The sequence below is a fragment of the Dictyostelium purpureum genome (genome assembly GCF_000190715.1).
Source record: "Dictyostelium purpureum unplaced genomic scaffold DICPUscaffold_193, whole genome shotgun sequence".
NCBI classification, from domain to species: Eukaryota; Evosea; class Eumycetozoa; order Dictyosteliales; family Dictyosteliaceae; genus Dictyostelium; species Dictyostelium purpureum.
In genome coordinates, this window is record NW_003519529.1 from 26,949 (window position 1) to 51,563 (window position 24,615).

The 24,615-nt window shown below is 23.1% G+C and overlaps 12 protein-coding genes across 12 annotated transcripts; 5 read left to right on the forward strand and 7 right to left on the reverse strand.

Moving 5' to 3' along the window:
• Window positions 1-1,700: 1,700 nt before the first annotated feature.
• DICPUDRAFT_80584 (uncharacterized protein) lies at window positions 1,701-5,176 on the forward strand (the record flags this gene model as incomplete). Its single annotated transcript, XM_003289765.1, has 9 exons — window positions 1,701-1,782; window positions 1,869-1,986; window positions 2,054-2,191; window positions 2,258-2,377; window positions 2,437-2,706; window positions 2,771-2,923; window positions 2,997-3,325; window positions 3,393-4,046; window positions 4,128-5,176. 9 exons carry the CDS (start codon window positions 1,701-1,703, stop codon window positions 5,174-5,176), a joined length of 2,913 nt encoding a protein of 970 aa, XP_003289813.1.
• Window positions 5,177-5,256: 80 nt separating this feature from the next.
• On the reverse strand, window positions 5,257-6,217 carry DICPUDRAFT_56337 (uncharacterized protein; the record flags this gene model as incomplete). Its single annotated transcript, XM_003289779.1, has 4 exons — window positions 5,257-5,468; window positions 5,530-5,898; window positions 5,962-6,061; window positions 6,135-6,217. 4 exons carry the CDS (start codon window positions 6,215-6,217, stop codon window positions 5,382-5,384), a joined length of 639 nt encoding a protein of 212 aa, XP_003289827.1. The 3' UTR covers window positions 5,257-5,381.
• Window positions 6,218-7,395: 1,178 nt separating this feature from the next.
• Window positions 7,396-8,167, forward strand: DICPUDRAFT_98501 (uncharacterized protein; the record flags this gene model as incomplete). Its single annotated transcript, XM_003289766.1, has 2 exons — window positions 7,396-7,408; window positions 7,477-8,167. The coding sequence occupies 2 exons, from the start codon at window positions 7,399-7,401 to the stop codon at window positions 8,121-8,123; spliced, it is 657 nt and encodes a 218-aa protein (XP_003289814.1). The 3' UTR covers window positions 8,124-8,167.
• An 83-nt stretch (window positions 8,168-8,250) lies between these two features.
• DICPUDRAFT_98502 (uncharacterized protein) lies at window positions 8,251-9,228 on the forward strand (the record flags this gene model as incomplete). Its single annotated transcript, XM_003289767.1, has 1 exon — window positions 8,251-9,228. The coding sequence occupies one exon, from the start codon at window positions 8,251-8,253 to the stop codon at window positions 9,178-9,180; it is 930 nt and encodes a 309-aa protein (XP_003289815.1). The 3' UTR covers window positions 9,181-9,228.
• Window positions 9,229-9,487: 259 nt separating this feature from the next.
• DICPUDRAFT_154284 (uncharacterized protein) lies at window positions 9,488-11,959 on the reverse strand (the record flags this gene model as incomplete). Its single annotated transcript, XM_003289780.1, has 2 exons — window positions 9,488-9,670; window positions 9,743-11,959. The coding sequence occupies 2 exons, from the start codon at window positions 11,957-11,959 to the stop codon at window positions 9,488-9,490; spliced, it is 2,400 nt and encodes a 799-aa protein (XP_003289828.1).
• Window positions 11,960-14,337: 2,378 nt separating this feature from the next.
• On the reverse strand, window positions 14,338-16,290 carry DICPUDRAFT_94995 (uncharacterized protein; the record flags this gene model as incomplete). Its single annotated transcript, XM_003289781.1, has 4 exons — window positions 14,338-15,116; window positions 15,183-15,723; window positions 15,787-16,160; window positions 16,200-16,290. The coding sequence occupies 4 exons, from the start codon at window positions 16,288-16,290 to the stop codon at window positions 14,389-14,391; spliced, it is 1,734 nt and encodes a 577-aa protein (XP_003289829.1). The 3' UTR covers window positions 14,338-14,388.
• Window positions 16,291-17,477: 1,187 nt separating this feature from the next.
• On the forward strand, window positions 17,478-17,961 carry DICPUDRAFT_36381 (uncharacterized protein; the record flags this gene model as incomplete). The annotated part of the gene is made up of 2 exons (XM_003289768.1): window positions 17,478-17,753; window positions 17,827-17,961. The coding sequence occupies 2 exons, from the start codon at window positions 17,478-17,480 to the stop codon at window positions 17,959-17,961; spliced, it is 411 nt and encodes a 136-aa protein (XP_003289816.1).
• A 268-nt stretch (window positions 17,962-18,229) lies between these two features.
• On the reverse strand, window positions 18,230-19,375 carry DICPUDRAFT_5838 (uncharacterized protein; the record flags this gene model as incomplete). The annotated part of the gene is made up of 1 exon (XM_003289782.1): window positions 18,230-19,375. A coding segment is annotated over one exon (1,146 nt), but the record flags the coding sequence as incomplete, so codon positions are not given.
• Window positions 19,376-20,435: 1,060 nt separating this feature from the next.
• Window positions 20,436-21,123, forward strand: DICPUDRAFT_36363 (uncharacterized protein; the record flags this gene model as incomplete). The annotated part of the gene is made up of 3 exons (XM_003289769.1): window positions 20,436-20,694; window positions 20,763-20,959; window positions 21,037-21,123. 3 exons carry the CDS (start codon window positions 20,436-20,438, stop codon window positions 21,121-21,123), a joined length of 543 nt encoding a protein of 180 aa, XP_003289817.1.
• Window positions 21,124-21,261: 138 nt separating this feature from the next.
• On the reverse strand, window positions 21,262-21,835 carry DICPUDRAFT_80593 (uncharacterized protein; the record flags this gene model as incomplete). The annotated part of the gene is made up of 3 exons (XM_003289783.1): window positions 21,262-21,468; window positions 21,531-21,623; window positions 21,698-21,835. The coding sequence occupies 3 exons, from the start codon at window positions 21,833-21,835 to the stop codon at window positions 21,262-21,264; spliced, it is 438 nt and encodes a 145-aa protein (XP_003289831.1).
• Window positions 21,836-22,214: 379 nt separating this feature from the next.
• Window positions 22,215-23,097, reverse strand: DICPUDRAFT_36380 (uncharacterized protein; the record flags this gene model as incomplete). The annotated part of the gene is made up of 2 exons (XM_003289784.1): window positions 22,215-22,990; window positions 23,055-23,097. 2 exons carry the CDS (start codon window positions 23,095-23,097, stop codon window positions 22,215-22,217), a joined length of 819 nt encoding a protein of 272 aa, XP_003289832.1.
• A 275-nt stretch (window positions 23,098-23,372) lies between these two features.
• On the reverse strand, window positions 23,373-24,162 carry DICPUDRAFT_48839 (uncharacterized protein). The gene is made up of 2 exons (XM_003289785.1): window positions 23,989-24,162; window positions 23,373-23,795 (listed from the first exon to the last, which is right to left on the reverse strand). Exons 1-2 carry the CDS (start codon window positions 24,148-24,150, stop codon window positions 23,454-23,456), a joined length of 504 nt encoding a protein of 167 aa, XP_003289833.1. The 5' UTR covers window positions 24,151-24,162; the 3' UTR covers window positions 23,373-23,453.
• Window positions 24,163-24,615: the final 453 nt, after the last annotated feature.

The window sequence follows — 24,615 nt, forward strand, 5'->3', positions numbered from 1 at the left end:
TTGTTTCAATTTGTTTATTCCAACATGCTAGATATTTTTATATTTAGGTTTTGTTTAAAAAAAAAAAAAAAAAAAAGTATTAGTATGAGATATTAATTTGAAATAAAAAATATTTTTAAATCTTACCATTACATAGACAATGTCCATTAGAACATTGTTTCGCTTCGAATGGAGGTATTTCCATTAATAACTCTGTACAAACAATACATGAAAAACTCTCTGCAAGAGGTTTAACTAAAAGATCTGAGATTTTAATTTCTGTCATTTTTCTTTTGTGTGTTTATAATAAGTTATGATAAAAATGTAAAATATGAAAAATTTTGTTTGTTTAAAAAAAAATTATATATACGTTTTTTTTTTATATATAGATATAAATAATAATTTAAATTTTATATTATTTTTTGATGGGGTAGTGGTTTTTTTTTTTATTGTTATTATTATTACTACTATTATAAATATAATAATTATTATTATTATAATTATTGTTTATATTTTATTTATTTTTGGTTAATTTAAAAAAAAACAAAAAAAACAAAAAAAATTAAAAAAAAAATGATTAAAAAAAAATAAAATTATAATTTATAAAAAAAAAAAATAAAAATATTATTTATATTTATTTATATTATCACACAATACACATTACAGATATACAGACTCCACAGAGAAAAAAAAATAGCAAAAAAAAAATGAAAAAATAAAAAAATAAAAAAAAACAAAAATAACAAAAATAACAAAAATACCAGTACAAATATGGATATATAAATACTGTGTTTCTTCCAATTGGAATGAAAGTTTTTATATTTATATTTGTGAAAAAAAAAAATAAAATAAAATAAAATAAAATAAAATAAAGAAAAAAAAATAAAAAAATAAAAAAAAAAAAAGAAAAAAAAATAAAAAAATAAAAAAAATAAAAAAATTTTGTTTTTTTTATTTATAAAAAAAAATTTTATTTTTATTTTTTTTATTTTTTTTTAAAAAAGTCTTTTAACTTTGCCTTTTATATCGCGAGGTAAGATGTTCATCAATCGCCCAAAACAACAAAACCAATTGATTCAACTAAATTGTTGATTCTTTTGGTGCTCCTACTTCCTACTCCAGGTGAGTTATGAGAAACCTCTTGCACCTATTTAAAATTTTAATAATTAAAAAAAATATATTACTATTATTAAATTATTTATTTATTTATTTAATTTTATTATAATAAATTCTTTCCAATTTTTCAAAGTGCAATCCACTGCCTATTTTAATAACAAATTCTTCTATTAATTTTTTAAAGTTTGATTTTTATTTTTGTTTGGTGATAAATATTTTGGCTTGAATTTTAATTTATATTCCAACCAAAATATTAAAAGAGTCGTATTTATTTCAATATTGGAATTAATTATATTTTATTATATTTAAAAAAAAATTAGTTACACAATAAATGTTAGTGCGGTTTGATGGATCACCAATTGGTAAAAACTATGGTTAATTTTCAGAAAATTATATAATATCAGTGCACCATTTCAAAATTTGGTTCATTGTTCCAAAAAAAAAAATTCAAAAAAAAAAAATTCCAAGATATCAAAATATGAACTTTTTTTTTTTTTAAATTATTTTAATTTTATAAAAAAAAATATTTTTTTTCGATAATATTTATAATCAAGTTTTTTTATTATTTTTATTATCATTATTTTTTTTTCAATAACAATAGAAGCATGAAATTAACAATTATATCTTTTTTATTGTTTTTTATATTGATTGATAGTTGCTTATCAATCAATGTAATTTCAAATGAAGGTAAAATGAAACAATTTTTTAAAATTTAAAAAAATGTAACTAATCATTGTTTTATTTTTATTTTTTTAATTTATATGCATAAATAGTTAATTGTTTAAATAATTTGGCAACAAACACTGGAGGTTATACAGCATCATCTCTCTCAACAACATTTTGTGATCTTCCAAGTAATTTTTGTTACCCAAATGGTTCAATTTCCACAATGTAATTATATTTATATGAAAAAAAAAAAAAAAAAAAAAATATTAATATTTTTTTTAAAAAACTCTAGAACATTTACACAAACCACTACTTATGAGTTGTCATACAACGATCTTATTTGTTTCCCAAACTTAAATACTATAAGAATATCTAAAGGAAGATTACCAGAAAGTTTTTTTACAAGTTTTAACCCATCAATTCAATATCTGTAAATATAAAAATTTAACTTAATTATTTTTTAGGTAATAATAATTAACACTTTAAACAAAAAAAGAACTGTAGAATCAACAATCTTACCAGCTCTCAATGTTGTTATCGGTGGAGTTTATCAATTGGTTCTTAATGGTCAATTCTCAACAATTAAAGCCTCCCAACTTAAAAATGTAAAAAATCTGTAAGTGTGAATAAAAAATAATAAAAAAAAAGATAAAATACTAATTCAAATAACCAAAGTTCACTTTACAACACAGTTGATATTATTTTAGATGTTATAGAAGAGGATAGTGTTTTAGAAAATATAGGCTATACAACAAACACTATACCAAACATTAAATATTTCAAAAAATTAAAATCTTTATCAATTTCTTTTGGTCCAAATTTCAACAAAGATTCATATTCAAACATTGCTTTCTTTTCACCTCTCAAAGATATTAAAATTTCAGGTGATAAAGTAGATTTTCCAATGGAGCTTACCCAGCTAGTAAATCCACAATACACAAATTTGTAATTATTTTATTTAATTTTAAATTTATATTTTTTATTAATATTTTTTAATTATTTTTATTAGAGCTTTTTGGACTCCTGTACAACCAGTAGGCTTTATTGATTTATCAAATAATCAAATTGACGAAAGTGTAACATTGTATATAAACGATGGAATTAACTTTAATATAAATTATGTATTTCCAATCAAAAAGCTTCCAAAAAAAACTAGTCAACTGTGGGTGGTTTAGTACTTTAAATTCTGTATAATAGATATATAAAAACTAATTCAAATTTTTTATATTAAATAGTGAAATATTAAACTCTAATTTTAATTTCCCAGATTTAAATATTTTTAAAAATGTCTCATATCTTAGTTTTTATGGAGGTCAAATACTTACCAATATAACTTCAAATACAGCTCTCACATTTTCCAACTCATTAACTATGACTAATATGAAAATAAAAGGATTTCTCGATGATTCATGGTGCAACACCCTTCCCAGTCTCAATTCAAATAAGTTAGAAGGTACATTACCAAAGTGTTTCTATTGTCACTTAAGAAGTACAATTATTTCGTATAATTTTGGTGGTAATTTGTTTTCAAATTTTAATATTGACGGATCTGACTGTACTTATGGTATGCATATTTATATTTATAAATAATTTTTTTAAAAAAAGATATTAATATTACTATTTTCATTCAGATGATATAAATATTGAAATAGATATTTCAAATAAACCAACAATTGTTTTATATGGAAAAAATATTGGTTTTGAAGCCAAAAATATAATAACAACACCACCAAATGTATTTTCTGGTCTTTCATTTAAAGGAAATTTCACCGGTCAAATGTATGGTGATTTAAAAAACGTTACAGTTACCTTTAAAACACAACCAAAGCTTTCATTCACTTTGACCACCTCAACTAATCCACCAGTAATTGATTCAATTTCACAAAACAATTCAACATTAACAATTGAAGGTAGTTTCTTTAATAATATACCATCAAACATTCAAGTTAGTATTGAAGAGGAGTTGGTTTGCAATGTTAAATCTTCATCTTTTTACAAAATTACTTGTGAACTTCAATATCCAATTAAGCCATACGGTAACAAAGTATTAAAGGTTATGGCCAGAGGTTTATACGCATTAAAAGAATTTAATTTACAATATACCCCAATTCCATGTCCAGTCTCAGATTGTAATGAAGGGGGTGTATGCAATGACCATGAAGGTATTTGCGAATGCTATCAAGAATTTGTAACAATTGGTAACAATATTTGCAATATAGAAAATATATATATCTCAACAAGTACCCAAGTTGACTCAAGTACTGGTGGCGAGGTTTCTTTATTTGGTAAATACTTCAGTTTTTTTTAAAATATCTACCTAATAATTATATTAATTCCTTTAATTCTTTTTTAAATAATGTAATTAGGTTGGTTCAGCAGCTATGCTAATATTCAAATATTTTTAAATGATGTAGATACCGAATCTGTTACATATGAATCACAAAGATTCTTAAAGATCACTGTACCACCAGGCACAGGAAAGGTTAAAGTTACAATGGTAATGGCCCAATTAAAATGGAATGGTTTTATATACCCATATATTGAAACCTCCAACATTGCTTGCTTCAATAACTGCTCTTCAAATGGTGTTTGTAATACCACATCAAGCGAATGCACTTGTAAAACTGGTTTTTATGGTGTCGATTGCTCAGGAATCTCACTTGATGATCCAAAAACAACTTTATCAGATTCTAATTGGCCAGTTTCACTAACAAATGAACAAACTGGCTTTTATATTTCAATTGTCTCAATTAATGAGGTTTCGTTAGATGGATCCATTGTTAAAAAGCAATCACCAGTCTGGGAAAAGAAATCCGATTCAAAATTCTTCACATCAATCAACGATAGGACAATTGCCACAATGAATTTTGGTGTCTTAAATAACCAAAGCATAGAGATCAACAATAATCAATTCTTAATTCAAAATGGTATTATTGCCGAATTCGATTTAAGTTATTGGGAATTTAAGAACACCAGTAATCAATTACAAATCGTTATCTCATCGCAAATGAAAGTCGACAGCAAAGCAACCCAAAATAATTGCAATTCAGATAAATCCGAATTTTCAAGTGGTTCAATGATTAAAGGTTCAAAAAATGTAAACTTTTTCAAATTTACCAAAAATTCCAAAACCCTCTATGCTCGTATTCAAAATAAAGCATTGGCATCATCTTACCAAGTACCAATTGACATTAGCCTCTTATCAAATCAAAATAATACAGTTTTAATAGGTATTAATTTGCCACATACCCTTATGGCAAGAATTTCATCGGATTTCTCTTTATTCCTTGCCCCCGATTTCAACTCATCTACCTCGTGTTCTCAATCATCCGATGATGAGGTTAATGCCTCATCCTTGATTTTGTATTCAAGCTATCTTGTATTATCATTATTATCCCTTGTAATCTTAATTTAAATAAATTATAATAATTTTAATAAAAAATATTTTTTTATAGCCACTTGCAAATAAAATAAATAATACTATTTTAAAAAACTAGATTAATAAATAAAATTATTTTTATTTTAAATAATTGTAAAATTTAAGAGATGTGACAGAATATTTATATTTTATTCTATATATAAACTGTTTTTATTGATTTTTTAAAAAACTATATAAATTCTTATGATGATCTAGAGGTTGCAAACAATGGGACAAAAACGAAAATAGAAAAGAATGCAGCTCCGACAGATAACCAAAAACCTACGTACTATAATAGAATATAATGTTAATAAATAATTTAAAAAATTTTGAAAAATTAAATTACTTACTGGTTGGAAATTTAATTTATAAAGATCTCCATCGCTAGTTCCCATAAATTTGTGACAGTATGTATCACTGAGGTCAAATCCACCCTTTTCAACTTGACAGAAAGTATCGTCGTCTCTAAAGGCTCTATTTAATCTTAAGAATTGGAAGAATGAAACCATTGAAAGGGTAAATACTAATAACATGAGGATACCAGAAATAATACCGAAAACACGTGATCTAGCAACGAATGAAATGAAAACAAGTACTACTGAAATTGCTGACAATAATGTAGCTACACAAATAAAAGTTAATGAAACTATAAATACATTCTTTACATGATCATAACCAATATCATCATATTTTTTACCATCTTCTTTGAGAAAATCGGTCTATATAGAAAATAGAAAGTGGTTAATAAATATTTTAAAAAAAAAATAAACTTTTTTACTTACTATAGTATAGTTTTCATTTGTAATTCTATACTCATCCCAATAATATAATGTTTCTCTATATTTATTTGGTGCGAGTATAGTTGTCTCTTTTACTCTGTACCTATAGTTTAGATTTTTGAATTAGTAAAAGTTTTTTCATTAAAAAAAAAAAAAAAATTTCAATCTATAAATACCATGGGAAAATAATTGAAACAATAAGACAACCTAGTGTAATCAAAGTAAAAAATAATGAAAGAAATGCAACGGATCTTCTCATTTTTCTTTATTTATGTATTTATATTTCTAAATTTAATTTTCTATAAAAAAAAATAAAAAATTTTAATTAAAAGAAAATAATTATAGTAATTATTTTAAAAATTACCTCTATTAAAAATGAAAAAAATTTAAATTTAAAATTAAATAGATATAATTTAAAAATGGATTTTTGTAAAATGATATTAGGGTGAAAAAAAAAATATATAACTTGGACTTTTATTATAATAATTGTAAAAATAAAATATATGATGAAAAAAATTTTAATTAAAAAAAAAAAAATTATTTATATAAAAAAAAAAATTAAAAATTAAAAATAATGAATTATTATAATAAGGAAAAAAATAAATTTAATTAATTAATACCTTCAATGTTTTAATGATGTTTTCTATTTGTTATTATTTATAATTATTATAATATTAATGATTAATAATAATAAGGTTAAACAATAAATATTTAAAAATAAAAATATTAAGTGTGTGGGTGTTATTTGGGTGAAATTTTTTTTTTTTTTCTCCAAATATATACAAGATAAGTTATATGTTTAACAGTCTAGTGTGGGAAAAATAACAGCTTTAATTTTTAATACATATTCTATATATACCAATGTCATTTTTTGAAAATGAAGATAAATTAATTAATTAATAAAAAAAAATAAAAAAAAAAAAATTAAAAATAAAAAAATAAATTAATATTGTTTTTTTTTTTAGATTTATTTATAGCTATATACAGATAAAATTATATTTTTTATTTGTTTAATTTTTTTATTTATTTAATTTTCATTTATTTGAATATAAATATTTATTAAATATTTTTTAAAAAATTTAAAAGTATCAAATGGAATCAATGAAATTGATTATAATTTAATTTTAATTTTGCATATAATTATTTATTAAATTTTTTATTATTTTTTTTGAATGAATAAGTATCATTAAATGGATCGATGAAATTGATAAATATATTCTTTGAAACCAACTCTAAAAATATAAAAATATATTTTTTTTTCAAGAAATTTATAGGAAAAAAATCATAAATAATTTTTTTTATTTGATTTTTTCACCCATCACAAAAAAATGCCAAAAATATTTTTTAATTTATTTTTGAAAAAATTAGAATTTTTTATTTAAAAAATATTTTTTTAAATCACTTTTACAAAAATAAACTATAAGCAACATATAAAATAAAATGGATTATGGTAAAGTATTTTAAAATATTAGTGAAAAATAAAATAAAAAAAATAAATTTACTAATTTATTTTTAAAGAACCCCAAAGCGATTTAGATAAATTAAAAGAACTTTTTTCGAGTGGATTTATTACAGAATGGGAATTTAACAAAAGAAGAAAAGAACTAGGTGATAATACACCAACAGAAGAAAACACAAACAATTCATATAATAACTATAATAACTATAATAACTATAACACAACATCTACTTATGACTATAACCAAGTAATTCCAGTAACATATGAAGATAATATATCATATAATAATAACACTTATAATGACCATTATAATACATCATCAACATCTACATATGATCATTATAATTCAACATCTACTTATGACTATAATCAAGTAATTCCAGTTACATATGAAAATGACAATAGTAGCTCAGTATATAACAACTATAACTCAACATCATCCTATGACTATAATCAGGTTATACCAGTAACATATGAAGATTCAGACAACAAAATTGATACAAATCAAATTAATAATCAATATAACCAATATAATAACTATACAGATAACAATGATTATAAAAATAGTGTAACAGCCATCAATAATAACCCCCAAAATGAAGAATATGATGATACATATGTTATTAATATAAAGCCACCAATCCCAAAGAAGAGCTATGCTGTAGCAAGTAAAAATATAGACAAAGAAAAAGCAAATAGAAAGTAGAGTATCCATTAAAAGTGAATGAAAGCTATACAATTCATAAAGATATTGGAAATAATATTGTATGTATTCTAAAGGAAGAAATGGTAACCACCAAAGTGATTTAATTCCATAGAAGGTAAAAGTGAACATGACATTTACAAGTGATGACAGAGTTTGTTGGTATTTCAAATGTAGCTTCGTTAAAATTCACATTTACAAATTAACCATCGACCCCAAACGACCAGAACCAAGAGAGGTTTCTTATTCAGAAAATACAAAAGCTTATAGATCCATTATTTTTCCAGGCAATAGCGAACTATTAAAACCAAATCATTTCTTGGTTGAAATTGCAACCTTTCCAATTCATAGAGCCAACTGGAATCCCAACACCCGTTATTATCACCAACATTATTTCTCGCAATATAATTTAAAGTTTGAAGGTTTCCCAACTAAAAATTTTTATGATGGTTGCAGATATTCAAAAGATAGTGGATATTCAAGTATTTGTAAAGCACAAGTATCCCAACAATTTAAAAATAAATATAACAAACTCAACTTTTTGCTTGGCTACAGACACCTTCAATATCTAAATATCTCAGAATTCTCAACACATCCAACATTAAAGAAAGAACCATTATTAAACATAACCAATAGAATTAAAGAATCAATCGAAAGCGGTGAATGTGTAATTTGTAAAAACTCAACCTATAATCAAAGCTTTTTATGTTTTGGTCATTATAATAAGAACTTTATAGTGGCCTATGAATCATTTGTATATTTAAATAACAACGGCTCAATTGATGAAACTATAGAAGCATTAGAAACCACCTCAATCAATCAAGAATCAAAAAAAACTGAAGAAATTGTAGTAAACAAAGAGAAATTTAAATATTTAGATCCAAAACAATTAAAAGAGTTTTCAATGAAAAGAAACTCTCTTTCAGAAACCATAAATAATAAAATGGAATCATTGGGAACCGAGGATAACAGCGAAAACAAAATTGAAAACAACTTTAAGCAAGACTATTCAAGACAAACACAAAATGATTATTTTGACTATTCAGATTATTATTATTAAAATAAATAAATAAATGTACATTAGAATTTTAAAATCTTTTTTTTTTTTAAAAAAAATTATCTTAATTGTAATATTCAATTAAAATATTAGCTTTATTAAATTTTAAATTATTTAAATCTAAATACTCTATATATTAAATTTAAATAAACTATTTGACTATATTATATGGGGATTTTCTATTACTGTTTTTTTCTATGGGTTTTTTTTTTTTAAAATGAACTATATAATTCTATAAAAAAAAAAAATATATGTTGGATATAAATAAATAAATATATATGTTTGGTTTGTTATATAATCTTTAAAAAAATTAATTATTAAAGAGTGAAATTGGTGATGGAACATTTTGTGGGGGAGCAAATTCTTTGTTTTTATATTTAGAAATAATAAAACTGCATTTCTCTTGTTTAGTGCTAGTTGGTCTAACTTTCTTATTTGATAAATTATATTCCCAATATTGGTTTGAAACATTATTACCAATCTTAGAAAAAATCTATAAATAAAAAAAATAAAAAAATTAATATTCAATAACCCTATTATAATTATTGCATTAAATAAAACTTACATCTATATGAAACTCTTCCCAACTATCATCTAAAATTACAGATAAGACCTCTGACATATTTGAAGCCAAATTCTGTTGATGCAAACCACAGCAATCATCACAAAGGAAACAACCTAAAGAAATCGAAGCCCACTCTGGATCAGTTGAACAGCAATCGACACAAACACGATTAACACCCTTATTTCTAATTTCTAATATTTGTTGTTTTCTATCTACAGGTGGTGGGAAATGACCAGAAAGTGAAAGTGAGGATGAAAAGGAATCGGATGATTTGAGTATAAACTTCTTTTGTTTCTTTTTAAAGTTTTGGTTATTTTCAAAGTATTCAGGTGATAACTCTATAACTTCTACCCATTGACTAATGATATTAAAGTAATCATGGGAAAATCTAAAGGTGCTAAATGGAGTTTTAACAATAAAGGATGGTGGTTGAGGGTTTGATAATGAAGAGGATGAGGATGAAGTTGAATGTAATAATTTGATTGTACTATATTTTAAACCAATAACTCTAATTGGTTGCTGATCTGTGTGATTTTTAAAAATTTGGATCGATTGGTTATCAAAAATTACCCATTGCTTCTCTGTTTTATTATTTTGTTGTTGTTGTTGGGTTTGTTGATTATTTTTAACATTATTATATGATATATTAAAGTAATTTGATAACTGTATATTTCTTGTAGTGGAGTTTGATGAATGGTTAATATATTCTACTCCAGGTAAATGTAATTTTAATGGGATATCACGAAGTAAAGCAACGCTCATTTCTAAATTTAAATCAGAGTCGGAATTTATATATCTAATTTTACACTTGTAATCGTTGATAAGAATCTTTTTCTTTCTACCAACCTTTTCGATGAGGTCTTTTAAATTTTCATTACTTTGAATTGAAATAATTGTGTGCTCGTAGAATGGTGGTACGTAAACTTTAATATGATGGAGAATAGAGCTAATACTATTTTTTCTAATACTTCTTTGTCTGAATGAAAACGATAAAGAGTTTGAAACTGAGCCACCACTATTCATATTAGTTGATGAATAGGTTGGGAAAAATATATTTGGATCATTATTTAATTCAATACTTTCTGTTTTATTGACAGCTGAAGCTTTTGCGTCTTGTTGTAGTTGCTTTTCTTGTGGCTTTTCTTGTGGCTTTTCTTGTGGTTTCTCTTGTTGTAATGGTTTCTCTTGTTGTGGTTGTGATGGCTTTGGTAACATTGATGGTAATAACTTTACAAAATTATGTGGGAATTTACCAGTTTTCTTAGAGTCTTTACCGACCCACCAACCATCACTGCATTGCTCCAACACTATAATTGTAGTATCTTTAGTTAAAGATATCTCTTCATCTAAATCTGCTTCAAAATCATATAAAACTAAGGCGTATTGGTTTGGCTTTTCGACAGAATTTAAAAGATTTGGGTCAACTTGGTTTTGTTTAGCTCTGGAGAGTCTTCTTTGGGTGTGAGAAATTAAAGATGAAGCAGATGAATGAGATTGTGAAAGATTTGGTTGTTGTGATGTAATTGAGTGAAGATCTTTAAATGATGGAGTTTTTAATAATTGTCTTGATCTAGCTCTCGATACATTATTATTATTAATATTATTATTATTATTATTATTATTATTATTTACAGATGACAATAAATTGCTTTGTGGAAGTGAAGAGGATAAAATTGGTTTAATATTACTATTACTCTTATTTAAAATTATATTATTACTGTTAATGTTATTTTCGATTTCTTGTTCGGATGATAAACTAACTTGTTTATCTCTTGGACTAGTTTTAATCTTTTTAATTGTAATTGTTGAGGCTGGGTCTGGGTTGGCTAGCTTCCATGTATCGATACTATATTTATTTTTGAAACTATTACTTAAAGATGAGCCTGGTGTAACAGCGGAGTTAACAGACAGTATATTTTCACAACTATTATTTAAATTTGGTACTAAAGTACTTGGACTATTTCCGATTTCTGGGTATTTAAATTCGAAACTGTTTGGTGTAAAGCCTGAGAGATCGACAAATGAACCACACTCGAAACCAAACTCATTCTCCATGCAATCACTTGATGGATTCACTATATTTATATTTGAACTTCTCTTTTGATTTATATTTGGTTTTACCGAAACCCATTTATTATTTGAAAATCTTAATCTTTCACTGCTACTACCAATACTGGTATTTGATGAAGTTCTTCTAACTTTTGGTGATTCTACCATTTTATTTTATATTCTATTTTTTTATTTATTATTATTTTATTATATTTTATTTAAACTATTTAAAATAAAAAAAAAAATTAAAAAAAAAAAATTAAAAATTAATGATTATGAATATTATTTAAAAAATGATGGTGTTTAAAAGAAAATAAAAAAAAATAAAAAATTTTAATTGATGATTATTATATTATAGTATTAATTACTATTTATTATATTTATTATAAAATAAAATAGAAAAAATAAAAATAATTATTATAATAAAAAAGGTCTTGTGGTTTTTGTGTTTTTTCACAGTTATTTGAATTTTTTTTTTTTAAATTTTTAAAAAAAAAAATTAATTTGAAAAAATGGAAAAATGACGTGAACAAAAACGTTTATGATATATGATTATTACTTGATTTGATTTATGTGTATGTGTTAACAAATTGTTGCTTTTAACAATTATATATTTTAATTTAAAAAAAAAAAAAAAAAAAAATTATATTAAAGAAAAAAATAATCAATTTGATTTTTTTTTTTATATATTAAAAATAAAAATTACGAAAAAAAATAATATATATATTAAAAATAACAACTAAAAAAAAAATAAAAAATAATATTATTATTAATTGCAATGATTGGGCCAACTGGGTAATTGTTTGTCCAACGAGGACGTTAATTATTAAAAAAAAAAAAAATTTTAATTTTTTTTATTTTTTATTTTTTTTTATATGGGAAAAATGATGTTGGGATGGGTGATTGTGTTAAGTGTTCAACAAAATAAATGTTATAATTGGTGAAAAAAAAACGGATAAAAAAAAATCCCACCTTTTTTATATTCAAAAATATTGTTATATGATGAGTATTAAAAAATCTTTGTGGCTAAATTGATATTGGGGAGATATTAAATTAGATTTAGGTGCACCAATACGGCTCCATTTTCGATTTTTTTAAACTTTTAGAAAAAAAAAAAGAGAAAAAGAAAAAGAAAAAAATAAAAAATACGAGATTTAACTATTGGTTGAATGATAATAATAAAAAAGAAAATCTATAATGATTATAATACATACAGGTCTGTTTTCATTTAAACAATATTTGTTGTTAAATTTTTATAAAGTGAAAAAAAAAAAAAAAAATCAAATTTGTGATTTATTACAAAAAATGAAACTTTTAATTAAAAAAAAAATAATGTAATTAAAAATAAAATAAAATAAAATAAAATTATCACTTTAAAATTGATGTTTAATAATTTTTAAAATGATTATGATTATGATTATGATTATGATTTGAATATAATTATTTAATAAAAAAATTGATTTTGATTTTGGTTTTGGTTTTGGTTTTGGTTTTAGTTTTGATTTTGATTTTGATTTTGATTTTGTAATAAAATAATATATTGATTGAAAATTGAAAATAAAAAAAAAAAAAAAAAAATAAAAAAAAAAAAAAGACTTTATCATAAAATAAAAATAAAAATAAAAATAAACATAAAAAGAAATTAAAAATAAAATAAAAATAATAAAATAAAAATAAATAATTATATTTTTTCTTTTTTTGATGGTGCGAGTGGTGTAGTACACTATTAATTTTACCAAATCAAAAAAAAACAATTAAAATAAAAAATAAAATAATAAAAACTATTTTCATGAAATATGTATAGGGTTAAATCATTTGTGTCTTGTTTAAAATTCTTAAATATTTTCGAAAAATCAAAAACGAAAAATGATTGGTAGTTTAAACATATATTTGTTTCCATTTTAATTTTTATATTGAATAATATGCAAACTGTTTTGTTTCTAATCTTAGTTTACCAATGGTGCTACTATCAAATAGAGATTTACAACACTCTTTCTTTTATTTTGGACGAATCAAATTATTTTTCACTCGTTTGTTTGCTCTATTTTTTGATAGGAAATTTAACGTCTTTTCTATTTTAAAAAAACACGAAAAAGTGATAAAAAAAAAAAAATTAAAAAAAAAATAAAAATAAAAAATATTATCAGAAAAAAAAAAAAAAAGTTTGTGTTTTCGCACAATTCGGGTCTTTTAAATAGATGTAAATTATTTTTATTATTATTATTTTCATTATTATATTGTTATGTTATTGTTACTGTTATTTTTTTATTATAATAATATGGTACTATTTGACACCAATTGGGTATAAATGCCATGGTGGCTTTTAGTACAACAAGGGATAACTTGATGATTCTATTGGAATATTGTTTTAATTAATTAATTTAAAAGAAGAATAATATTTTTTCCCAGCTTTTGACACCCCGCAATAATGGATCAAATTGATTATTGTAAAATGCAAAAAATAAAATTTTATTTTTTTTTATTTTTTTATATTTTTTTTTCTTTTTGGTAAAAATATCCTAAAAAATAACGTTTATTATGATATTGGTTTAAAAGTTATATGAAATAACTATACAATTTATTTTATTTTATTTGGTTTATTTTAATTTAAAATATTTTAAAAAATTATAATCATTATGATCCAATCTTTTTAAATGATTTGGTTCTTTTTTATCAAAATATTTTAATATGAAAAGACATACTATTGCTATAGCTGAGGATAATATTAAAATCCACATTGAAATTATATAGTCGCCAGTTTTTGAACGGAAATAGGTTAAAAATAATGGGAATAATACAATACCTATATTATAGGATGTACCAATACAACCGTAAGCAGTACCCATACCATCTTCTTCTACAATTAAGGGAATGGATGAGTAAATTGCATTGCTCATCAATGTATAGCCACAACCACTGAGGATAACAAATGCCATTGGCATGACATCGGTAACAACAATTAAAAATATACCAACCATGGTCATTGTGATTCCAATACCCATTGCTAAAATATTTCTTTTTAATTTCTTTACAAAGATGCCAAATAAGGGAGAGACAATACCAGTTGTAAATGTTTCTGATGCCATAATTCCCGCGGCAAAGGCATCACTATAGTTATATCTTTCAATTGCCATATCCGTGAAAATAATATCTAATCCAAAGAATGCTGAATAACCAAAGAAAGCTACAATCGTTAGTACCCAAGTTCGCATTGACATTGATTTGACGATATGAAAAGCTTGAATAATATTTTCTTTAAATAATACTAAAAATGATTTGTTTTCTGAAGATAGTTGGCTTTCAGTATCTATAGCCACTGAATTTTCTTCGCTTCTACCATGATTTTCAAAGCTATTTGATTTCTTTATTGTTGCGCCATCCTTATTATCACCACCATATGGAGTTTCCTCGTCATCTGCAATGTTTTCTAATGGGATTGGTTGTTCTTTGTTAAATCTTAATTTTGGTTGATATATAATAAAAACTATATTTAAAATTGAACCTATTGATGCAATTATTGCAATAAACCACATAGTCATTGGGAAACTGGATGCATTATAAAATGAAGGAAGTACACCAAATGCCACCAAAGAGCCAAACTGTACCCATGTAGCTTCTATACCCATAACCAATGAGACTTGGTTTGCTTCAAACATATCTGTAATGAATGTCGCTATACACACCAACAGTGATTCACCTCCCAAACCTAATAGAACCCTTGAGAACATTAATAATCCATAACTATGTGTCGAACTTGAAATGGCAGCTAATATTGTTGATATTGTCAAAATAGTTGAGAATATTAAAGAGCTTTTATTTGTTCCAATCAAATCTACTAAAATTCCACCTAAAAATACCATGATAACATTTGGTAGCGCATATATTGAATATAACCTTCCGAACTGTGTTGCATCGATTGAATATTCTCTTTTCTAAAAATAAATTAACAAAGTTAATATTAATTTTTAAAAAAAATAAACAAAATTAAAACTTACAAATATTTGGACCATTGATGATGGATTGTTATAGCTTAAAAATACAGGAAAGCCCAGGTTAATAATTAGAAAAACTGTAGCAATTCTCTTCTTATTATTTCTAATTAAATTAAAAAATGAAAAAATTGAAAATTTTTTATGGGGTTCTTTGGCTGTTGGGGTTTTTTCATATATAAAATCTTTAAAGTTTTCTTTTTCATTATCTTCGTTGCTATCATTTCCATCTGTAGTGATTTCAATATTGCTATTTTGGCTATTATAGTTGTTTATGACAAGGCTAATATCCTCTTCTTCCTCTCTTTCGTTATTATAATTGCTATTAACCTCATCGTTTGATATTAAAGATTCGTTTGAATTTTCTTTTATATTATAATCTACATTTTCATTTTCTAAATCAAAATATAAAATTGAACTAGAGTTTACCAATTTTACTACTTGAGATATTTCATTATTATTATTATTATCTATATTATTATTGGTATTACTATTATTAGTTACATTCATTTTATTATTTATACAATAGTTTATTATATTATTATATTATTAATTTTGACATATTGTTTTTTTTTTTAAAAATAAAAAAAAAAAGAAAGAATAAAGGTAATCGTTTAGCTGGAGTATGGATTTTAAAGCATTAATTTAAAATAAATAAAAAAAAAAAAAATGGGAAAATAAAAAAAAAAAAAAAAAAAAAAACGGAATAAAATTAAAAAATATATTAAAATAAATTAAAATTAAAAAAAAGTTGTATCGAATAAAAATTTATTTATTTAGACAAGTATTATAATAAGAGTATTTGTAAATTTCTTAGCTTGATATTTTATTATTATAATATTAAATGTTTTACCCCACAGTGTAGTGTTAAATTTTATTTTAATATCTAGATAAAAATTAAATTTTAAGATTTTTTATAAGTACATTAAATTCTGTTTTTAGACAGAACTCATAAATATGAATCTTTAATTAATTTATAAATAGGAATCGTTTTTTTTTTTTTGGTATTAAAAAGAATAAAAAAAAAAAATTATAAAAAATAAAAAAAAATAAAAATAAAAAATAAAAATTTTTTTTTTTCGTTTTTTTTTTTTTTTTTTTTTTTTTTTTTATGATTTTTTATTATTTTTGAATAAATTAAAAATCATATATAGAGGAAGATTACAATGGGTAGTAAAGATAAAAAAGATAAAAAAAACAGAAAAGAAGAAGAAGAGGATGAAGTAATGGTTTCAGAAGATGAGGAAACTACATCAAAATCAAAAAAAGTGAAAAAAGAAAAAAAAGATAAAAAGAAAGATAAAAAAACTAAAAAAGATGAATCAGAAAGTGAGATAGAGGAAAATAAAGACGAGGAAGAAGAAGAGGAAGAGGAAGAAGAAAAATCATCAAAGAAATCATCAAAAAAAGATAAAAAGAAAGATAAAAAGAAAGATAAAAAGAGTAAGAAACAAGAATCAGAAAACGAGTCAGAACAAGAGGAAGAAGAGGATAAAAAAAGCAGTAAAAAGAGTAGCAGTAAAAAAGATAAAAAAAGAAAACAAGATGAATCTGATAATGAAGAAGAAACTAAAAAATCATCAAAAAAATCAAAATCAAATAAAAAAGAAACATCAGATAATGAAGAAGAGGAAAAACCAAAAAAGAAAACTATTTTAACACCAATCCAACAACAACAATTAAAACAAAAGCAACAAATGGAGCAATTAAAAGCAAAGAGAGAACCAACCCCAGAAAACTCTAAATCAATTTGGGCATCACTTTATAAGAACGAATGTAAAGCTGATTTTTGTCCACAATGCAATGCCTTTTTAAATTATCCAAGATCTACTTCACAATTAATCACTTGTTCACTTTGTACTTTTTCAAAAAATAAATTTGATATTCAAGATAAGAAAATTATTACCAAGAGTTCACTTTTCAATAAAACTGAAGCTAAAAAAGATGATAGCGAAGAAGATCGTGGTGCTATTGTATGTATATCAATAAATAGTCGATTATAGTCAATCATAAATAATAATTTATTAATATTTCTTTTTAATTTAGATTGATGAAAAATGTCCAAATTGTGGTCATGGTAAAATGTATTTCAAAACAGCTCAAACTAGATCAGCTGATGAAGGTCAAACTATTTTTTACGATTGTGTTAAATGTTCACATAAATTCTCTACCAATTCATAAATTTTTTTAAAATTTAGAAATAAAGAAAAAAGAAAACTATAAAAAAACAAAATAAAATAAATAATATTTAAAAAAAAAAAATACATAAATATTCTATGTTACCATTCGATTAAATAAAATAAAAAGTAGAAAAGAAATTATAACTATTTTAAAACTTAATTTAATTTTTTTATTTTTTTTTTTATTTTTTTTTTTTTACTTTATATATTTATTTACCATCCAGTTTGTTTTATTATTTTTTATATTATTATTTATATAATGAGATTACTTCTTTTCTATATTCTCTAAGAATTACAGGAATAGAGGTTGGTGGTACCATACCAACTTCGGTAATGACCATATCGATTAATTCTATTGGAGTTAAATCATACATAAGATTTAAAAGTTTTAAAGAACCATATGATTCCCAATTTTCTAATAAACTCTTTGAACCTTCTTTTTCGCCCAATTGTTTAGTTAAATCTTGTGGGTTACCAATTTGATTGAAGCAAATACTATCTAATTGAACTCTTTCGGTGAATTTATAGGTTTCGCAACAAACAATGAATGGAACGTTATAGAATTTAGCCATTGATGCAACTAAACTAGTACCAACTCTAGAGATTAAATTACCATTTGATAAAACTGAATAGGCACCAACAAATACTTTGGTGACTTCTTTCATAATATAGGAGACAGCATGTAACATAATATATGTGATTTTGACACCATGTAAAACTAAACGATGTAAAAGTTCTCTACCTTCATGTTTTGGACGACTATCGACAATGATAAGACGGAATTGTTTCTTTTCTTTAATGGCTTCTTCGATCATCTTTTCGACTACATGTGAACTGGCATAGGTTAAAATTACATCGCCATCATTAATTTTTGAGCAACCATACTTGGCAATGACAGTATCGGCTAGTTGAATACGTTCGATATAACTTTCAATTGAATCAATGAGGAATTCTTTTGCATCTTTTTGTGGCATAGTATTGGTGAGTGACATTTGGTGTTTAAGATAGTTGATACTGTTTCCCATTGAAATTGAAATTGGTCTACAATCGACAAGGAATTGAATATTTCTTTTGAGTAAAATATCTAATTCTCTGCTGTAAACTTTATCTGGGGCTGCTTCATAGTCTTTAATAAGTTTAATAAATACAGTCATCATTGCAATTGCACGAGCATTTGAACCTGCAATCTTGAATTCGGCATATTTTAAACCTAAAGAAATAATATCTGCATGAATTGGATATTTGTTTTCATTTGGTTCGTCATTTGCAATTGAAACACCTAATGAAAAATTACCATTATATTGTGGTAAATGGTCAAAAAGTGGAACTTGTCTTGAATCACCTGAACTCTTTAAAATCTTTTTCTTTGTAATTTTACCTTTTTGTTTTGGATCATCAAATTGCTTAATAACATGTTTATGTTCAACACCACCTTCTGATTTTAAATTACCTGAATCCTTTAATGAACCTTCTTTATTATCTTTTTTATCATTTTGTTGTTCTTTTTTATTTTGTGGTTCTTTTTTACCTTGTTGTTGTTGTTGTCCTTCTTTTTTTGGTTGTTGTCCTTTTTGTTGTTGTTGACCTTCTTTTTTTGGTTGTTGTTGTTGTTGACCTTTTTTACCCTGTTGTTGTGGTTTATTTGAGTCTATATTTAAATCATTTAATGATGAAGAAACTTGAGAAACTTCAGATTTTGAAATCTCTGTTGATTTTGATAAACTGTCCGACATTGTTTTTTTTAAAATTTATATATCTCTTAATATTCTAAAGAGGTTGATACTGTTTTTTTTTTTCGATTTATAAATTCTATAAAAAAAAATAATATTATTAATATTTCTTATATTTTTCTCATAATTCTTTATTGAGCTATTTGTATCTGTAGTTTATTATGATTTAATTCTATTGTTATTGCTGATTATCCTTTAATATTATTAGCTAGTTATTAACCTTAATATAAACAAATAAAATTCAAAAAAGTAAAAAAAACTTTATCTAAATTGTTTATTAAAAGTTGATTGGATTTTTCTTTGAATAGGTTGCTATTTTTTTATTATTGACTGTGTGTAGTTGCTTGGAATGGTTTTTAATATTATTTTATAGTTTTAATTATATCATTACTGTTATTATTACTATTGTTACAATGATAATTTAATATTATATGCAAATTATATTGATAATACCTTCTTCAATTTATATTTTATTATCTATCTTTACTTTGTGTTTTTCGAGCTAATAATATCCCTATATATCTAGATTTGAGCTATAGTTGCAAATATATATATATTGTAATATTAATTGTAAAGATAATATTATATTTTTAAAAATTTTAATCGAAAAAAAAATTGGTTAAAAAAAAAAAAAAATAAAAAATTTTTTATTTTTTTTATTTTCACATTTTTTTTTTATTTTTTTTTTTCATAAATTTATAAAAATTAATTTGTTTGATTTTTATCATTTTAAAATAAATAAATTATGTCAACATCGCCATCAACACCCCCAACACCACAAACAATTACTAAATCATTAATATGTCAAGATTGTACTGTTAGTACAGGTGTTCAAATTGCAATTGGTACAGTAGTTCACCCAAAGGCATCAGTTATAATAAATGAAGGTGCAGGTCCAATCATAATTGGTGAAAATAATATTATAGAAGAATTAGTTCAAATTATAAATAAATCACCCGAACCTTTAAACATTGGTTCAAATAACATATTTGAAGTTGGAGCATGTAAGTAATAATATTTACATAATAAACTATAAGTTAATAGTAGTGGTTAATATTTATCTTTAACAAAGATATAGAATGTAAATCAATTGGTAGTGGAAATGTATTTGAACCCAAATGTAAAGTTTTAAGTAATACAGTCATCAATGATCAATGTTCAATTGGTGCTGGTTGTATTGTCTCTGAAAATCGTATTCTAGAAAATAATACTGTTATATCTCAAACTTCGAGTTCCCAAATCGAAATTAAATCAAGTATTCCATATGAAGTATGTTAAATTGTTTACATTGCTAATACTACTTTAATAGTTTCTAACAAACTAATATTTAATTATTTTCATTATAGAATCATACAAGTATTCATACCAGTCATTTAGAACTTTTACATAAATCTATACCATTATTTCATACTATGAAAAAAACTCAACTTTAAAAATAATTATAATAATAATATAATAATAATATAATAAATTGCGCGAATATATAAACAAAAAATCAACCATGTATAAATAACATAATGTAAATAAAAACCGAAAAATAAAATAAAATTAGTCAATAACATTGTATTTATTTATTTAAAAATTAAGATTGGGCAGTTTGCTTTCTTTAATAAATGGTCGCATACTGAACTAATTGAAGAACCATCTACAATTCTTTTAAATTTACTTTGAGGTGCATGTCCAACTATAACCATATCTATTTTATTCTTTTCAATTTCATCTAGGATTGTATCTTTTACACTTGTTTTTGTATCGATTAATAGTTCATGGTTTCTTATCTATGGTTAATATTAAATATTAATATAATTATAATTATAAAAACATATTATTAAATACTGACATTATTTACTGTTAAACTTTTACTATATTCATCTAATGCCCTTTTACTTAATGAGTGTCTTGTACCTTCAGGATTTGTATCAACCTCTAATTTCTTTATAAATTAAATTTTGTATTAAAATGTAAATACTTGTAATATTATTATAATTATTTTTATTATTTACATACATTTATAAGTTTGGTATCTACCACATTTAATAAATAAACTTCAACTTTTTCTTTCATTGTCATTGCTAATGCTTCTAAATAATGAAAACCTCTTTCTGAGGCATTGGAGCCATCTAAACAAATCATATATCTATTCATTTTATTATTTTTATATTTGAATTTGTTTTTATAAATTAATGTATATTTTTAAAAAATTTTTTTTATAAACTATATAGATTTAAAAATAAATTTTATTTATAAAAAAAAATATTAATTTATTTATATATATACAGATCTTTATAAATATTAATTTAAATTAATTTTTTAAAAATTAATTTTATTATTTTTTTATTTTTTTTATTTTTTTTATTTTTATTTTTTTATTTACAAATCTAAAATTATTTAAAAAATAAAAAATAAAAAATAAAAAATAATTTTATTATTATTCAAAGATTTTATATTTATAATTTATTTAGTTTTATTTACAGTGATTTATTTTTTTTTATTTTTTTTAGAAAACAAGATTAAAATTTAATGATTAATTCCTAAATACAACGGGTATATAATAGGTTATCATTATACCGGTTAAAACTACATGCACAATTATTGATCTTTCATATAAACATAATACTACTTCGCTTGGTGAGAGTTGATGAATGTGAAGTACTTTACCAAATTTCTTAATATCTACATTTACTGAATGGGAACGTTCAGGTTCGGAACTTATGTTTTTTTCGAATTGTGGGTGTTCTAAACCATTATAAAAAGTGCTGATGGATCCATTACCGGTTTCTACAGCAAATGATAAACGATGGTTCATCGAAACTGTAATCTTTAATAATTCTGAAATATTTTTCATTTTATCTACAACCTTTTGAACATTCTTTAAATTTGGCATTAAAATATGTACAACTGGATCTGGTAAAATAGGTTCGTTAATTTGTGCCATTTGTTGCGCTGTCAATAAAACTATTGGTACATCTTGAACCAACATAATACTTGATGATGAGCTTTGTATAACAAAATGTAGAATTGGATTATCGCCTTTTTTTGTAAGATTAACAAAAACATCACATGGTGATTGCGATGTTGATGATTGCAGCGCTCTTCTTAAATGCTCTAAATCTAATTGAAATTGAATTTCATTATCACTTAATGATTCGATTATAAAATTTTCAAAAACCTGTTCTCTTTGAATTTCACAAAATACCTGCATTCCATCGTTAATTTCACTTTGAATAATAAATCTTAATTTGTGTGGCGTAATATGGCAAATACCATCATTATGAATCTTCATTATATTTTGAACAGTTTCTACAATTTTAAAAAAATAATTAGTTTTGTGGGGGGTGTGGTTTTATTTATTTTCAATACTTACTAAGAAGAATATTTGGTTTATAAACTTTAGCTTTAAATTTCATTTTTATAATAGTACTTGAATATATAAATAAATAAATGAGGTTAATTGAAAGATAATTATTTGTTTAGTTTTTTTTTTGAAATAAAAATAAATAAAAAAAATTAAAAAATTTTAATTTTTATTTTTTTTTAATTTTTTTTTTTTTTTTTTTTAATTTAATTTTTAAAATTACCCTTTTTTAATATTTTCGAAGAATATATAAATAGTTTATATGTGTCCAAAAAAAAAAAAAAAAAATTCATCGATAATCAAAAACAAAATAATGGAAGAATTCAATTTTCTTTTTTTATTTTTTAAGATATATAGTTTTTTATTTTATATATGCATATTTTATTAATATATTGTTTTATTTTATATTTATAATTGTTTTAAGATGGCTTCAGCACTTGAGTGTTCAAAACCGCTTTCATCTAAACCAATGTGTTTAACAACACCATCATCTAAAATCATGGCATAACGTTTTGAACGTTCTGGGCCCATAAGGAAACCTGTAGCATCAAGGGTCATACCAATCTTTTTAGTGAATTCGGAGTTACCATCAGAGATAAGAGTGACAGAATCACCAGCACCTTGTTCTTTACCCCAGGCGCTCATAACAAAGCTATCATTGGTGGCTAAGCAGAAAATTTCGTCAATATTTTTAGATTTAATTTCACCTGACTTTTGGATGAAACCTGGTAAGTGTTTGGCTGAACAAGTCTAAATAAATAAATAAAGAGAATGTTAATTATATTATATTTTAATTATAAATAAAATAGTTTTATTAAATTAATTGTTTTAATTAAAATTTAATTAATTAATTAATTAAAAAATTAATTAATTAAATAAAAATTTTACAACATTAATAATAACAAAAAAAATGATAAAAAATAAACTTATTTTAAATACTTACTGGAGTGAAGGCACCTGGTAAAGCGAAAACAACAACTCTACGATTTGAAAAGAGATCACCTGAATTAACTTTTGGAGCGACTGGGCATGAACCATCAGCAGCTGGTTTGAGACATTTACCTAAGGTAACATCTAATGGAACTTTTTGACCTACTTTTAACATGTTTTTAATTGCGTTCCATTAATTTATAATGATAATAATATTTTAAAGTTAAATATTTTTCCAAAAAAAAAAAAAAAAAAAAATTAAAAAAAAAAAAAAAAATTGAAAATACAAAAAAAAAAAATATAAAAAAAATTAAATTAAAAAAAATAAATTCAAATAAAAAATAAAAGATTAAAAAAATATGTGTGTTGATGTGTATTCTAAAACTAAAATAATCTGAAAGAGACAAAATAGAATAAAAGAAAATAAAACAATAACATCTTCTTTTTTATATTATTAAATTTAATCTCCAAATTATTTTATTAAAGAGTGTTATACAATTTCAAAAGAGTAATATATGTATTAAAACAATTGAAATGAAAATGAGGGTTTCTCAAACTTTATAAAAATTTAAAAAATAAAAAAAATAATAATACTTAGAAAATAATAAAGAGTACAGAAAAACAAAAGTAGAAATTTCAG